This window comes from Nothobranchius furzeri, chromosome 9 (assembly GCF_043380555.1).
Source record: "Nothobranchius furzeri strain GRZ-AD chromosome 9, NfurGRZ-RIMD1, whole genome shotgun sequence".
Classification (NCBI taxonomy): domain Eukaryota; kingdom Metazoa; phylum Chordata; class Actinopteri; order Cyprinodontiformes; family Nothobranchiidae; genus Nothobranchius; species Nothobranchius furzeri.
In genome coordinates, this window is record NC_091749.1 from 27016648 (window position 1) to 27034653 (window position 18006).

At 42.9% G+C, this 18006-nt stretch overlaps 1 protein-coding gene across 10 annotated transcripts in view; it reads left to right on the forward strand.

The window, feature by feature from the left end:
* phkb (phosphorylase kinase, beta) overlaps positions 1-18006 on the forward strand; it is a 218366-nt gene that overhangs the window by 62484 nt on the left and 137876 nt on the right. For all 10 annotated transcript variants that reach the window (XM_070554730.1, XM_070554736.1, XM_070554729.1 and 7 more), the window contains one exon: positions 8213-8312. In XM_070554730.1, the coding sequence (XP_070410831.1) occupies positions 8213-8312 (100 nt within the window). The remainder of the gene's footprint in view (positions 1-8212; positions 8313-18006) is intronic.

Consider the following 18006-nt stretch of genomic DNA (forward strand, 5'->3'; position numbering starts at 1 on the left):
TTTCGCCATGCTCCCAAAGCCCCGCCTTTATTCGAAAGCTGCCAGTACTATAGACCAAGTGACCTCAACTTGTCTGCTGCTATTTGCCAGTGATTGCTGGTGATTGGTTAAAAGGAGTCCAATAGGGAGCTGTGAAAAAAAGAGTGGCGTGGCGACAGGTCAAAGTTTGAGGCTTAGCCACGCCCACACCTTTATACTTATTTAAAATCCGTAGGTTGAATTTTTTCCCCTTTGTCTTAAGAGTCTATAGCAGAAGTTTGAAGGTGATTGGTGAAAAGGGCAATGGTGTAACACTCTCCAAACAACGTGTGCGAAAACCACTAAATCGACTACTTGGACCAAAATGGCCGACTTCCTGTGCGACTTTGCACTTGGCTCCAAGAGACTTTTTTGTAGGACCGGAGACACCACATTAGTGTACCAGATTTCGTACTCCTCAGTCAAAGCATGGCTAGGGGCTGACAGTTTTAATGGTCCTAGAGGGCGCCATTTCAGAAAATAGGCCACGCCCACAAACTACAGCTGTCCAAATCTATTGGGGGTCAGACTAGGATCACTCACCAGACATTTTGTGGTGATGGCACGATAATTGAAGAAATGAGAGGCAAACGTATTGCCATGGCGTGATGGTGAATTTTGCCATGCTCCCAAAGCCCCGCCTTTTTTCAAAACCTGCCAGTACTGGAGACTAAGTGACCTCAACTTGTCAGCTGCTATTCGCCAGAGATTGCTGGCGATTGGGTAAAAGGAGTCCAATAGGTAGCTGTGAAAAAAAGAGTGGCGTGGTGACAAGTCAAAGTTTGAGGCTTAGCCACGCCCACACCTTTATACTTATTTAAAATCCGACGGTTGAATTTTTTCCTTTATGTCTTAAGAGTCTATAGCAGAAGTTTGAAGGCGATTGGTGAAAAGGGCGATGGAGCATCACTCTCCAAACAACGTGTGCGAAAACCACTAAATCGAGTACTTGGACCAAAATGGCCGACTTCCTGTGCGACTTTGCACTTGGCTCCAAGAGACTTTTTTGTAGGTCCTGAGACACCACATTAGTGTGCCAAATTTCATAATCCTCAGTCAAAGCATGACTTGGGGCTGACAGTTTTAATGGTCCTAGGGGGCGCTATTTCAGAAAATAGGCCACGCCCACCGGATGTTCACATCACATTTTGTGGGGGGCTGAACTAGGATCACTCCCAAGAGGTTTTGTGGCGATATCTCTAGAAATGACGAAATGGGAGGCAAACGTAAGGCCTAAGCGGTACGCCTGACTTCGCCGCGCCGCCACAGCCCCGCCTTCTGGAGAAAACTCCCATAAAGTGACGCCAAGCAACCCCAACTTGTCTTCAGTTACCCGCTACAAATTTGGGGTGGTTATTGGAAAGGGCGAATTTTGGAAAATTTCCCAGTAAATCTTGACCTTTTAAGTCCTGAGGGGGCGGGGCTTATGTGACATCATCAATCGACCATTCATTTGTCTTCGGAGGTCGATGACGATTGTCCTTAGAACATTTCTTTAACTGTGATTCTTTCATTTATGACATTATAGCGATTTGAATTTTTTTGGCGAGTGCTCGAACTTTGAGGCCTGGCCCCGCCCCTTCAGTATTTACGAAAAGTCAATTTTATTTTCTCATTTGAATCGTCCATCGCTTCTGTTCGATTGCACACTGTTTTTGAGACGATCGTGCGAAAAATGACCAAACTGTTTAACCAAATATAGACCCTAGAAATGGCCAAAACGGGGTCAAAATCGCCACTTTAGTCCAAAATGGCCGACTTCCTTTTTAATATTGACCATGGGTGCAAGAGGCTTTTCTGTGCATATTGTTGACTTCTACAAGTGTACCAAATTTCATCACTCTACTATGAAAAAAGGTCAAAGCGGAGGGGTATTTTTAATTTTCCAGGGGGCGCTGTTGAAACATTTTTTTACCAACTTTCACGTTGCCAGTGAAATATGTAAATTTCACGCACTTTCTATATTGGGCCAAAGTTTGGTGAGTTTTTGGATATGCTAAGACCCCCTAAAGGCCATCCAAAGACGCGGAAGAAAAAGAAAGAAAGAAATAATTAAAGCTGCAAGCAGCGTCGTTCGGCCCTCGCAGCGAAGCTGCTCGCCCTCTGTCCGCACCCCCTCCGCTCCATCCCCGACGCTCTCCAAACCCGGCTCCGCGCTTTTCCATCCTGGCCGGCAGCCGAGGGCACCAGGGCATGCCTGGCGGAACAGAAAGTCAGCCACCCCAACACCGGAAACCGTGAAAGGCCTCCTCGTCCACACCTCACCCTGACTCAGCATCCCTTCTGAGCCCACCATTACATGTCTCACCCCTAGGAGATACTCTATCTTTACCACACTGGTGATGTGATGTTCAGTCTCGGGCAAATCGGAGGCTGTTTGTGGAAGTTACAGTCAAACGTAAGGTCACAGCATCACGCCAGAAATCGCCATGGCATCAAAGCCCCTCACTTTCTGAAAAGCTATCAGATCTGAATGGTCATTACAACATCATGAAGACAGTGCATGACCTTAGTGTCATCTTGACTAAATTAGAGGGGACAAATATGGGAAGTTCACCATAAAACAATAGACTTCCTGTAGTCAGGGGGCGGGGCTTAGGTGATGTCAGCTGTCCACATTGTCACTGTCTTCAGATGTGGTCAGTGATCACACAGACAAAGTATGAAATTGATCTGATCATGCACATGGGAGTTGTTAAGTCAAATAAAGTAATGGCGACTGGTCAAAGTTTGAGGCTTAGCCACGCCCATACCTTTATACTTATTTAAAATCCGACGGTTGAATTTTTTCCTCTATGTCTTAAGAGTATATAGCAGAAGTTTGAAGGTGATCGGTGGAAAGGGCGAGGAGATATAATTCTCCTAATAACGTGTGCGAAAACCACTAAATTGAGTAATTGCACCAAAATGGCCGACCTCCTGTGCGACATTGCGCTTGGCTCCAAGAGACTTTTTTGTAGGTCCTGAGACACTACATTAGTGTGCCAAATTGTGTGATCCTCAGTCAAAGCATGGCTTGGGGCTGACTGTTTTAATGGTCCTAGGGGGCACTGTTTCGGAAAATAGGCCACGCCCACAAACTTCAGCTGTCCAGTTATATTAGGGGTCAGAGTAGGATCACTCATCAGAAATTGTGTGGCAATGTCACAATGATTGAAGAAATGAGAGACAAACGTATTTCCATGGCGTGATGGTGAATTTCGCCATGCTCCCAAAGCTCCGCCTTTATTCGAAACCTGCCAGTACTATAGACGAAGTGACCTTAACTTGTCTGCTGCTATTTGCCACTGTTTGGTGGTGATTGGATAAAAGGAGTCCAATAGGGAGCTGTGAAAAAAAGAGTGGCGTGGCGACAGGTCAGAGTTTGAGGCTTAGCCACGCCCACACCTCTATACTTATTTAAAATCCGACGGTTGAATTTTTTCATCTATGTCTTAAGAGTATATAGCAGAAGTGTGAAGGCGATTGGTGAAAAGGGCGACGGAGCATCACTCTCCAAACAACGTGTGCGAAAACCACTAAATCGCGCACTTGGACCAAAATGGCCGACTTCCTGTGCGACTTTGCACTTGGCTCCAAGAAACTTTTTTGTAGGTCCTGAGACACCACATTAGTGTACCACATTTCGTAATCCTCAGTCAAAGCATGGCTTGGGGCTGTCAGTTTTAATGGTCCTAGGGGGCGCTATTTCAGAAAATAGACCACGCCCACCGGAATTTCACATCAGATTTTTTTGGGGGCCGGACTAGGATCACTCACAAGAAGTTTCGTGGCGATATCTCTAGAAATGACGAAATGGGAGGCAAACGTAAGGCCTAAGCGGTACGCCTGAGTTCGCCGCGCCGCCACAGCCCCGCCTTCTCCAGAAAACTCCCATAAAGTGACGCCAAGCAACCCCAACTTGTCTTCAGTTACCTGATACAAATTTAGGATGATTATTCGAAAGGGCGAATTTTGGAAAATTTCCTAGTAAAACTTGACCTTTTAAGTCCTGAAGGGGCGGGGCTTATGTGACATCATCAATCGACCATTCATTTGTCTTCGGGGGGCGATGATGATTGTCCATAGAAAGTTACTTTATCTGTAATTCTTTCATTTATGAAATTATAGCAATTTGAATTTTTTTGGCGAGTGCTCGAACTTTGAGGCCTGGTCCCGCCCCTTCAGTATTTACGAAAAGTCAATTTTATTGTCTCATTTTAATCGTCTGTCGCTTCTGTTCGATCGCACACTATTTTTGAGACGATCGTGCGAAAAATGACCAAACTGTTCAACCAAATATAGACCCAAGAAATGGCCGAAACAGGGTCAAAATGGCCACTTTAGTCCAAAATGGCCGACTTCCTGTTTGATATTGACCATGGATGCAAGAGGCTTTTCTGTGCATATTGTTGAGTTCTACAAGTGTACCAAATTTCATAACTGTACGATAAACTAAGCTTTATGGAGAGGGGTATTTTTCACTTTCTAGGGGGCGCTGTTCAGCCATTTTTTTATGAACTTTCACATCGCCAGTGAAATACGTAAATTTCACGCACTTTCTATATTGGGCCAGAATTTGGTGACTTTTTGGATATGCTAAGACCCCCTAAAGGCCAGTCAAAGACGCGGAAGAAAAAAGAAAGAAAGAAAGCGTAATAATAAACGGAGCAGATACAATAGGCCTTCGCAGCTTCACTGCTCGGGCCTAATTAAAGCTGCAAGCAGCGTCGTTCGGCCCTCGCAGCGAAGCTGCTCGCCCTCCTTCAGCACCCCCTCCGCTCCATCCCCGACGCTCTCCAAACCTGGCTCCGCGCTTCTCCATCCTGGCCGGCAGCCGAGGGCATCAGGGCATGCCTGTCGGAACAGAAAGTCAGCCACCCCAACACCGGAAACCGTGAAAGGCCTCCTCGTCCACACCTCACCCTGACTCAGCATCCCTTCTGAGCCCACCATTACATGTCTCACCCCTAGGAGATACTCTATCTTTACCACACTGGTGATGTGATGTTCAGTCTCGGGCAAATCGGAGGCTGTTTGTGGAAGTTACAGTCAAACGTAAGGTCACAGCGTCACGCCAGAAATCGCCATGGCATCAAAGCCCCTCACTTTCTGAAAAGCTATCAGATCTGAATGGTCATTACAACATCATGAAGACAGTGCATGACCTTAGTGTCATCTTGACTAAATTAGAGGGGACAAATATGGGCAGTTCACCATAAAACAATAGACTTCCTTTAGTCAGGGGGCGGGGCTTAGGTGATGTCAGCTGTCCACATTGTCACTGTCTTCAGATGTGGTCAGTGATCACACAGACAAAGTATGAAATTGATCTGATCATGCACATGGGAGTTATTAAGTCAAATAAAGTAATGGCGACTGGTCAAAGTTTGAGGCTTAGCCACGCCCATACCTTTATACTTATTTAAAATCCGACGGTTGAATTTTTTCCTCTATGTCTTAAGAGTATATAGCAGGAGTTTGAAGGTGATCGGTGGAAAGGGCGAGGAGATATCATTCTCCTTATAACGTGTGCGAAAACCACTAAATTGAGTAATTGCACCAAAATGGCCGACCTCCTGTGCGACATTGCGCTTGGCTCCAAGAGACTTTTTTGTAGGTCCTGAGACACTACATTAGTGTGCCAAATTTTGTGATCCTCAGTCAAAGCATGGCTTGGGGCTGACTGTTTTAATAGTCCTAGGGGGCACTGTTTTGGAAAATAGGCCACGCCCACAAACTTCAGCTGTCCAATTATATTAGGGGTCAGAGTAGGATCACTCATCAGAAATTGTGTGGCAATGTCACAATGATTGAAGAAATGAGAGACAAACGTATTTCCATGGCGTGATGGCGAATTTCGCCATGCTCCCAAAGCCCCGCCTTTATTCGAAACCTGCCAGTACTATAGACCTAGTGACCTCAACTTGTCTGCTGCTATTTGCCACTGTTTGGTGGTGATTGGATAAAAGGAGTCCAATAGGGAGCTGTGAAAAAAAGAGTGGCGTGGCGACAAGTCAGAGTTTGAGGCTTAGCCACGCCCACACCTTTATACTTATTTAAAATCCGACGGTTGAATTTTTTCATCTATGTCTTAAGAGTATATAGCAGAAGTGTGAAGGCGATTGGTGAAAAGGGCGACGGAGCATCACTCTCCAAACAACGTGTGCGAAAACCACTAAATCACGCACTTGGACCAAAATGGCCGACTTCCTGTGCGACTTTGCACTTGGCTCCAAGAGACTTTTTTGTAGGTCCTGAGACACCACATTAGTGTACCACATTTCGTAATCCTCAGTCAAAGCATGGCTTGGGGCTGTCAGTTTTAATGGTCCTAGGGGGCGCTATTTCAGCAAATAGACCACGCCCACCGGAATGTCACATCAGATTTTTTGGGGGGCCGGACTAGGATCACTCACAAGAAGTTTCGTGGCGATATCTCTAGAAATGACGAAATGGGAGGCAAACGTAAGGCCTAAGTGGTACGCCTGAGTTCGCCGCGCCGCCACAGCCCCGCCTTCTGCATAAAACTCCCATAAAGTGACGCCAAGCAACCCCAACTTGTCTTCAGTTACCTGATACAAATTTGGGATGATTATTTGAAAGGGCAAATTTTGGAAAATTTCCCAGTAAAACTTGACCTTTTAAGTCCTGAAGGGGCGGGGCTTATGTGACATCATCAATTGACCATTCATTTGTCTTCGGGGGGCGATGATGATTGTCCATAGAAAGTTACTTTAACTGTAATTCTTTCATTTATGAAATTATAGCAATTTGAATTTTTTTGGCGAGTGCTCGAACTTTGAGGCCTGGTCCCGCCCCTTCAGTATTTACGAAAAGTCAATTTTATTGTCTCATTTTAATCGTCCGTCGCTTCTGTTCGATCGCACACTATTTTTGAGACGATCATGCGAAAAATGACCAAACTGTTCAACCAAATATAGACCCAAGAAATGGCCGAAACAGGGTCAAAATGGCCACTTTAGTCCAAAATGGCCGACTTCCTGTTTGATATTGACCATGGATGCAAGAGGCTTTTCTGTGCGTATTGTTGAGTTCTACAAGTGTACCAAATTTCATAACTGTACGATAAACTAAGCTTTATGGAGAGGGGTATTTTTCACTTTCTAGGGGGCGCTGTTCAGCCATTCTTTTATGAACTTTCACATTGCCAGTGAAATACGTAAATTTCACGCACTTTCAATATTGGGCCAGAATTTGGTGACTTTTTGGATATGCTAAGACCCCCTAAAGGCCAGTCAAAGACGCGGAAGAAAAAAGAAAGAAAGAAAGCGTAATAATAAACGGAGCAGATACAATAGGCCTTCGCAGCTTCACTGCTCGGGCCTAATAAGAAACGAAGCAGATACAATAGGCCTTCGCAGCTTCACTGCTCGGGCCTAATAAACGGAGCAGATACAATAGGCCTTCGCAGCGCTTCGCTGCTCGGGCCTAAAAAAGAAACGGAGCAGATACAATAGGCCTTCGCAGCGCTTCGCTGCTCGGGCCTAATAAAGTTTTAAGCATCAGGCGTGACATTAAAAGCAGACGCTTTGGTGCTCCACCTGAGAGTAAATCTGTAAGGCTTGTTACCAGCATTCAGACATCAATTTTGTTTGCTTCACAGCCAGACAGGACACGGTAAAAAAAAAAAAAAAAAAAAAAAAAAAAAATAGACTTTTTTTTTTGAAAGTTTGGTGATAAAAGTTGTTAAACTGGCAGTAATCCACTTTGGTCGTACTCGAAGTAGCTGTTAGCCTAACAATCCAGTCAAAACTAATCTGAGTTAGTTCAAAGAACCGTCACCCACAGTCACGTGGGGTAACAGTGGCTCAGGAGTTACATGCTTGCCTCGTAATCGGAAGGTTGCAGGTTCGAGCCCCGCTCAGTTTATCACTGTCCTTGGGCAAGAAACTTAACCCACCTTGCCTGCTGGTGGTGCTCAGAGGGACCGGTGGCGCCTGTGTTCGGCAGACTTGCCTCTTGTCAGTGTGCCCCGCTCAGAGGCTGTGGCTACATTATTGTAGCTCATCCCCACCAGTGTGTGGATGGGTGAATGACCGATTGTGTTGTAAAGCACCTTGGGGGGTCGCAGGACTCTTGAAGGCGCTATATCAAATACAGGCCATTTACCATTTTTACCATTCCACAGAACCACTGAAAAGATCGGAACCACACCTGAGCTGCCTGTTGAAGCTTTCTCTCTGTTCTCCAGGCGTATCGATGACGACTTGGGCCGAACCCATGAACTGGAGCACTCTGCTATCAAGTGCATGAGAGGGATCCTCTACTGTTACATGAGGCAGGCAGATAAGGTGAGTCTGTAGCATTTCAGCGGCTAAATGAAGGTTAGCATTAGAGCAACCGGCAGTTAATCACTGTATTACATTTAAAATGTGTGTTCCGTCCCAGGAAAGCCTTCTGCACCCTGAACAGCAAACACATCTCCATCTTTTCTATTAGAGTAGAAGACACCAGGAAGTGTTTGATTCAGTTCTGGGGGCTTAATAACTGTAATCTGTTAATCACTAGAGACTTTGAATCCGGAGGGAGACATTTCACTCTGTAATAAACTTGATGAAGACTTTAATCGAGGAACAGCAACACATGTGATCTTATGGATATGAAGCACAGGGTTTATTTGTTTACCCTTAACACAGAAACACCCTACGTGTTCTTGTGTACATGTGTGTAGTGTGTATCTTTGAAAGCATCTGCTTCGTCTCATCTTGACCTTGACGACCTAATTTAGGGGAGAGCTTTTCTGTGTCTTAATTACAAAGCTGCGTTTACACAGTTGATTACACAGAGCGGCGTTCGTTACGGCCCTGTCTCCAGTGCTTAAGTAGTACACGAGGTTTTCATACAGGATGTGACACACTGCGGCTGCTGGACAAATAATCCTCCAGATGGGCGCCACTGTTCTCTTACTGTACCATGTTCAAGGAGAAGAGCTCTCTCCTTCACAGCCATAGTCCAGATCTACTCAGTTTTAGGCAAAAAAACACCAGATTTGTGCTCAAGTTTAGGGCTGCAGCTATCGAATATTTTACTATTTGAATATTCTACCGAAACCCTGTCGATTAATCGAATAACCTATTTCATAATGTTTCAAGTGGAACCAGATTGTGGTCTGATGCTAAAATAATGAAAATAAAACAACCAAATTATATAAGGGTCAATAATACGTAATAAATTGGTTTTATCTAGTTCTCTCTTTCCCAGCTGATATTTATAGTTAATAAACATTTTTGGAAAAATGTGACCGATGTTTCATTAACATTTTAGGTTGTATTAATATCACTCATCTTAGTCTAAATAACATTTCTCAGTGGATCCACATATGATATGTAGAAGTTATTTATTTCGATAACATGTTCAGTGGGTCTCCTCATCAGATTTATTCCAGAGGGGATTGAAGAGGATTAGGAGTACATGGAGCTGGGTTTGTTTTTGCACTATTTAGAAACTAATACACAAACAAAATAAAATACAAACTGTTGTATGTTATTATCATGATATTTATCAAATATGGTTATATATTAGGAAAATAATATATATTTAATTTAAAAAGTCATTAAAATAATTATTAAACACTGAAAAGTATCGAAAATTGGTACCTTTAAGTACCGGTATTGATTTGTAGGTATTAGGAATTGATACCGTATCGATTCTGATGTCAGAGGTACCCATCTCTAGTAGTAGGTGACTGGAAATGCTAACATTTAATTTATTGTAGTAACAATGAAATGGTGGTATATGTTTGTTTTTATGTATGGGGTGGCAACATAATACAATCCAAATTATATTCAAAGATAGAAGCGTTTGTGAATTTCATGCTACAATGGCTTGCCATAACCCTGCTGCGGTAGCAACAACCTGACTCCGGGTAGCTGCAGCGGCTCTGCTCCACACGGCTGCAGACATCCACAAATAAACAGGATGGAGGGGATTTTTCTGCCGCTTGAAGAGTTTGGTCATTCACAACCATCATGTTTTTTCTGAATCCCACTTGATTGTCATGAGCGTGCTACCCTCTAGCATAATCATTAGTCAGTCTGCCCGTGGTTTCACTCCTGATCCCAAAGTTTGGGGCGTTTCTGCCTTTTACAATGGTTTTTGTCATTGCTGGTTTCTCTATTTTCCTCCATAGCACCTAGATGATCACATTGTGCACCAGTAAAATGTGTTCAGACTACGGTGCGCACAGTTAAAGAAGCTTCAAATCAGTAAAAACTGATTTGAGGAGTTTAATAAATCAAACCATTCAATGATTCGTTTCAGCCCTAGTCATGTTTGATGGTTTTAGAATATAGAGAATGACAAAGCACATAAAGCACCAAGACTCACCTTACAAATGGTTCGTTCAGATGTTTTTAAAATGGTTTTTGTTTACAGATCAAAAACAACAATCTGTTTCCTGTTGAAAAAAATATTTAACAACCTGTAAATAATTTTAAATTGGAGAAAAATGAATGCTGCGGTGGCTAGCTCTGCAGCTAATTTCCATGTGGAATCTTGTTTCTGAACCTGCTTGTGACTAGCCAGTGCCATTGAAAGAGCTACCAGGTAAGATACTAAATGTGTTAAATGACCCGCACTTGTATAGCGCCTCTCAGAGTAAGGACTCCAAAGCGCTTTAAACTACAGTGTATCATTCACCCATTCACACACACATTCACACACTGATGGTGATGAGCTACGATGTAGCTACAGCTGCCCTGGGGCGCACTGACAGAGGCGAGGCTGCCGAGCACAGGCGCCACCGTCCCTTCGACCACCACCAGCAGGCAAGGTGGGTTAAGTGTCTTGCCCAAGGACACGACAGCAGAATTCTCTGTCCGGAGCCACGATCGAACCTGCAACCTTCCGATTACTGGACAACCCGCTCAACCTGTTGAGCTACTGCTGCCCCCTACTAAACGTTTATAACCGCTCCACATTAACACACTTTAGAAGGTGTGGATTATCCCTATAAGTCACTAACCTTGTTTGACGTGATCCATTGAAATAGAGAATATTGGATGAAAAACTGATGTCATTTGTTAATACCCAACATTTAGCTCATAATCCCTTTAATGACAGATCTGACTCATGTTTATTCAATCATTTCTCTTAATTCTCTTGTTACTCATGGTTAAATGTAGCCCGTTTGCCTTTCTGACTCATGATATAATAATAGTATGCTCTGTATATGGGTGAGGAGAAGCTTTTTACCTACAAGTTCAGAGCTAAAACGGCTGTCCTGAAGTTGGTTTAGGTTCTCATTTATCCAGAGCTTCTTTTGTTGCTCAGACATTTCACCCCTGCTCCAAAAGACCTCTGCAGTTCTGATCAAGGGTTGGGAATTCAGCGCTTCAATGAAGGAGAAAAGAAAAACAAGATGAAGAATGTTGTAACTGCATTCATGTTTAGAGTAGCAGAGAAATTCTGTTGTGTTTTAAACCAAAAATCACTCCTAGATCCTAAGGGTAGAAACCCTCCTAACAAGCGGAGCAGCATCGTTTCTGCAGTTCAGTGCACGCGCAAATGTGCTGACCTCTTTTCAGGTGAATCCTGATGCATCGACACACAAGAGCAGCTCATCAGGTCAAGACTCACCAGGCTATTGTTGTTCAAAACTTTATTTATTTAAATAATTCAATTTAAAAGTGAAACTAATATATGAGAAAGACTCATTACACGCAAAGCCAAAAACTCCAAGCTTTTATTTGTTATAATGGGAAATGGCCTGTATTTGAATAGAACCTTCTAGGGTTCTACAACCCACCCAAGGCGCTTCACAACACAGTCATTCATCCACCCATTCACACGCTGGTGATGAGCAAAAATGTAGCCACAGCTGTCCTGGAGCGCACTGACTGAAGCGAGACTGCAGAGCACATGTGCCACCCTTCCCTCCGACCACCACCAGCAGGCAGGGTGGGTTAAATGTCTTGCCCAAGGACACAAATTCCAATTCAAATTCAAAAATACTTTATTAATCCCAGAGGGAAATTGATTGCTGTAGTAGCTCAGAATAATAATAATAATAATAATCAAGTCATCAAAGAGTTGTTGTATATTACAATGGCTGTTGGCAGGAAAGATCTCCAGTAGCGGTCAGTGTTGCAGCGAAACTGAAGAAGCCTCTGACTGAAGACACTCTTCCGTTGTTGGACAGTCTTGTAAAGAGAATGCTCAGGGTTGTCCATAATCTTCTTGATTCTCTGGAGAATCCTTCTTTGCATGATCTCCTCCAGTGGTTCCACAGTCGTCCCCAGAACAGAACCAGCCTTTTTTATTAGGCCTTTTCAGGTCCCTGCTTCTGATGCTGCTACCCCAACAGACGATGGCTGAAGAGATTACACTCTCAACAACAGAATTGTAGAGGATCTGCAGCATCTTGCTACAGACATTGAAGGACCTAAGCGTCCTCAAGAAGTGCAATCTGCTGTGTCCCTTCTTGTAAACAGCTTCGCTGTTCTTTCTCCAGTCCAGTCTGTTGTCCAGGTGAACTCCAAGGTATTTGTATTCCTCAACTACCTCCACTTCTTCTCCCATGATGGAAACAGTGTTTGACTCCACCCTGTTTCTTCTGAAGTCTAAAATAATCTCCTTTGTTTTGTTCACGTTCAAGGTCAGATGATTGTTTCCACACCACGCCACAAAGCGCTCCACCAGCTCTCTGTACTCAGCTTCCTGTCCATCTCTGATACACCCCACAACTGCAGAGCCATCTGAGTTTTTCTGTAGATGACAGGTCTCTGATTTGTACTGGAAGTCTGAGGTGTACAGGGTGAAAAGGAATGGTGAGAGTACAGTCCCCTGTGGTGCTCCAATGTTACTGATCACCTGGTTTGATGTGCAGTTCTTCAGCCTCACAAACTGTGGTCTGTTTGTCAGGTAGTCTTTAATCCAGGCGATAGTTGAGGCCCCCACCTGTATCTTCTGGAGTTTCTGGCAAAGTACATCAGGCTGAATTGTGTTAAATTCACTGGAAAAATCAAAGAACATGACCCTCACAGTGCTGCCTGCTTTGTCCAGATGACAGTGGATTGGTTGAAGCAGCTGGATGATGGCATCTTCAACTCCAACTCCACGGCGATAAGCAAACTGCAGTGGGTCCTGATATGTTTGCTTATTCAGGTGGACCAACAGGAGTCTCTCCAGGACCTTCATGATGTGGGATGTCAGGGCAACCGGTCTGTAGTCATCATTGACTGATGGACGAGTTTTCTTTGGAACTGGAACAAGGCAAGATGTCTTCCACAGGACTGGAACCTTCTCCTGGGCCAGGCTGTGGTTGAAGAGGTGCTGCAGAATCCCACAGAGCTGCTCTGCACAGGCCTTCAGTACTTTGGGGCTGACACCATCTGGACCTGCAGCCTTGTTCTTGTTCAGTCTCTCCAGCTGCCTCTTCACCTGACTTCTAGAGACAGATAGGTGGGAGGGGGAGGTAAATGGGGCAGCGTTATCTCCTGACTTGGTTGAAGACAAATTTATAGAACCAGAAGAGTCTATCACTGCGTTAGACGACAAAACAGCTGGCGTGTGACTGGAAAATGTTGGATCAGAGGAGGACAAGATGTCTGATTGGCTGGGGACAGGCGAGGGGGATGCTGGGTTTGTTCCTGAAATGAACCTATTGAAGAACTTGTTCAGTTCATTGGCTGTGTCCAGGCTGCCATCTGTGCAATCCTTCCTCTGCTTGAAGCCTGTGATCTTCTTCATCCCTGACCAGACATCTCTGATATTGTTCCTCTGTAGTTTGTTCTCCAGCTTCTTCCTGTATGCCTCCTTGCTGTCTCTGATATTGATCTTCAGTTGCTTCTGTATACTCCTCATTATTTCCCTGTCTTCCTCCTTGAAGGCTCTTTTTTTCTCATTTAGCAGATTTTTCGGTTCACTGGTGATCCAGGGTTTGTTATTAGCGAGGCATCTCACCATTCTGGTGGGTATGATGTTGTCCACACAGAACTTTATATAGTAAGTGACACATCCAGTCATGGCATTGATGTGTGTCTAGCTCTTTGACTTTATCCTGTGATCAGAACTAAACAAGCATTTTAGATGACAGGTGAAACATCTTTAAGCAAGTCCAGTTGGTTCTTACTCCTAGGACTGCACTCCTAAAGGTGTCCAGTTAAATACAATTTATAATACGTAACACCGCTGCTGGAAACCCCTAAAAGCTGTCCTGTCGGCAATCATTTTCTCTTGTAGAGAGTTGCTCTTTTTTATTGACATTACCTGTGTATGAGGTAACTGAGTACAGTATAAAGCAGAGTTTCTATAGATTTTTAGCCACTGTTTAAATTCACTCATCAGGTTAGTTGACTTGTAGAGGAACAGAAGGATTTTGTCTTCATGATGATCTTTTTATCTACACACAGGAATACAGGAATAGCTCCTTGAATTTAATCCATCTGAAGTTAGGTAAACCTCTCATGCATTGAGCAAACAAGTACACACACACACACACACACACACACACACACACATACACACACACACACACACACACACACACACACACACACACACACACACACACACACACACACACATACACACACACACACACACACACACACACAGTCCACATTGCAGTGGCAAAGAAAGATTTATTCTGTCTGCACATTTTATTTTGGAATAACAATGACAATGGAAGTAATAATGAAATTAATTTACTTAATTTAATTGCATTATTGTTAATATTAGTAGTATCAGTATTAGTGGTAGTAGGAGTAGAGTATTAGTAGTAGTAGCTGTAGTAGCAGTAGAGTATTAGTAATCATAGCTGTTGTAGTGGTAGTAGGAGTAGAGTATTAGTAATGGTAGTTTGGAGTATAGTATTAGTAGTGGAAGTAGGAGTATAGTATCAGTAGTAGTAGCTGTAGTAGGAGTAGAGTATTAGTAATAGTAGCTGTTGTAGCTGTAGTAGGAGTAGAGTATTAGTAATAGTAGCTGTTGTAGCTGTAGTAGTAGAGTATTAGTAATAGTAGCTGTTGTAGCTGTAGTAGGAGTAGAGTATTAGTAATGGTAGCTGTTGTAGTGGTAGTAGGAGTAGAGTATTAGTAGTATTAGCTGTGGTAGTAGGGGTGGATTATTAGTAGTAGTAGCTGTAGTAGATTATTACTAGTAGTAGCTGTAGTAGTGGTAGCAGGAGTAGAGTATTAGTAGTGGTAGTAGGAGTATAGTATTAGTAGTAGCAGCTGTAGTAGTGGTAGTATGATTAGAGTATTATTAGTAATAGTAAGAGTAAAGTATTAGTAGTGGTAGTAGGAGTATAGTATTAGTTGTGGTAGTAGGAGTAGAGTATTAGTAGTAGTATATGGATTAGTTGTAGTTTGATTAGAGTATTAATAGTAGCTGTAGTAATGGTAGTAAGAGTAGAGTATTAGTAGTACTAGCTATTGTAGTGGTAGTAGGAGTAGAGTATTAGTTGTAGTAGTAGGAGTAGATTATTATTAATAGTAGCTGTAGTAGTGGTAGTAGGAGTGGAGTATTAGTAGTAGTAGTAGTAGTAGCTGTAGTAGGCATAAAGTATTAGTAATAGTAGCAGTTGTAGTGCTAGTAGGAGTCGACTGTTAGAAGAAGTAGCTGTAGTACTGGTAGTAGGAGTATAATATTAGTAGTAATAGTAGGAGTAAAGTATTATTAGTAGTAGCTGTAGTAGTGGTAGTAGGAGTGGAGTATTTGTTGTAGTAGTGGTAGTAGGAGTATATTATTAATAGTACTAGCTGTAGTAGTGGTAGTAGAAGTACATTATTAATAGTACTAGCTGTAGTAGTGCTAGTAGGATTCGAGTATTAGTAGTAGTAGCTGTAGTAGTGGTAGCTGGAGTAGAGTATTAGTAGTGGTATTGGGAGTATAGTATTAGTAGTAGTAGCTGTAGTAGTGGTAGCTGGAGTAGAGTATTAGTAGTTGTATTAGGAGTATAGTATTAGTAGTAGTAGCTGTAGTAGGAGTTGAGTATTAGTAATTGTAGCTGTTGTGGTGGTAGCAGGAGTAGAGTATTAGTAGTGGTAGTAGGAGTATAGTATTAGTAGTAGTAGCTGTAGTAGGAGTTGAGTATTAGTAATAGTAGCTGTTGTAGTGGTAGCAGGAGTAGAGTATTAGTAGTGGTAGTAGGAGTATAGTATTAGTAGTAGTAGCTGTAGTAGGAGTAGAGTATTAGTAATAATAGCTGTTGTAGTGGTAGTAGGAGTAGAGTATTAGTAGTAGTGTCTGTAGTAGTGGTAGTTTGATTAGAGTATTAGTAGTAGCTATAGTAATGGTAGTAGGAGTAGAGTATTATTAGTAGTAGCTGTAGTAGTGGTAGTAGGAGTGGAGAATTATTAATAGTAGCAGTTGTAGTGGTAGTAGTAGTGGAGTATTAATAGTAGTAGCTGTAGTAGTGGTAGTAGGAGTAAAGTATTAGTAGTAGTAGCTGTAGTTTTGGTTGTAGGAGTAGAGTATTAGTTGTAGTAGTGGAAGTAGGAGTAGAGTAGTGGTAGTAGTAGCTGTAGTAGTGGTAGCAGGAGTAGAGTATTAGTAGTGATAGTAGGGGTAAAGTTTTAGTAGTAGTAGCTGTAGTAGTGGTAGTAGGAGTACAGTATTAGTAGTAGTAGCTGTAGTAGTGGTAGTAAGTGTAGTGTATTAGTATTAGTAGCTGTAGTAGTGGTGGTAGCAGTAGAGTATTAGTAGCAGTAGTGGTAGTAGGAGTAGCATAGTAGTAGTAGTAGTAGTAGTAGTAGTACGTGTAGTAGTGATAGTAGGAGTTAAGTATTAGTAGTAGTAGCTGTAGTAGTGGTAGTAGGAGTAGAGTATTAGTAGTTGTAGCTGTAGTAGTGGTAATAGCAGTAGGGTATTAGTAATAGTAGCTGTAGTAGTGGTAATAGCAGTAGGGTATTAGTAGTAGTAGCTGTAGTAGTGGTAGTAGGAGTAGCTGCAGTAGTGGTAGTAGGAGTAGAGTATTAGTAGAAGTATCTGTAGTAGTGGTATGGTAGTAGGGTATTAGTAGTAGTAGCTGTAGTAGTGGTAGTAGGAGTAGCTGCAGTAGTGGTAGTAGGAGTAGAGTATTAGTAGAAGTATCTGTAGTAGTGGTATGGTAGTAGGAGCAATTAGTAGTTGTGTAGAGACCAGAAATGTCAAAAAAATAAATAAAATGAAACAGTAGAAAACTTTACTAGATTTGGGCTTAAAAGCATTGTGTTTTTATTTTGTTCCCAGTTGGCTGCTTCCTGAAACAGCTCTCTATCTAAATTCCATAAATGATTTCATTTGCAGTAAATGAAGCAGAAAGGGAAGGAGATGAGTTTTGATGGGATGGAAGAATATCGAGTTGTAGGTGAACTATTACAGCAGCAGCATCAGGTGTGCCCCTAGAGCAGGGCCACTGACAGGCTGGCTTTCCTGCAAAAGGAAACAGGCAGACCTCTACAAAAACAGGTTTATGAAATAGCACAGGCAGCGGTACTCCCTTTGCACACTCACTCACACTAAAACATGAATATTGGCCGCTGTGGGACAGCAAGAATTGGAGCAACATGAAAGTAGGACAGAGGGTCTCGACTGTGACCTAGCTATGTATGGATAGAGATACTGGAAAGAGTAGGGAAAGGTAGAGAGCAAACAAAAGAGCAAAGAACAAATGGAGTCTGCAGAAAAAGATCAACAGCAAACAGTAGAGACCGATTTGGGAAGTAGTGGAATATATGAGGAGAGGAACAATTAGCAGCTAGAAATCAAAATGGAGATGGCTTGGAAGACCTGATGACTGTGAGAGAGGTGGAGAGAAGAGAAACAAATGAGGTGAAAATGGGACAAAAGGCCAATTATTTATAACAGCATGAAGAGCCGGTGGCCCAGCTGTGATTTACTGTGTAGCAGAGTCGATGCAGCAAACACACACGCACAGAGCCACCAACGAGCCCGGAACACCAAACAGGACTCACTGTAAGAGGTTCAGCTTAAACCAGTTGGGTTGATTAAACCTGACTGATGTGTGAGCATACTCTGTGGTTGTTATTCTTATGAGACCCA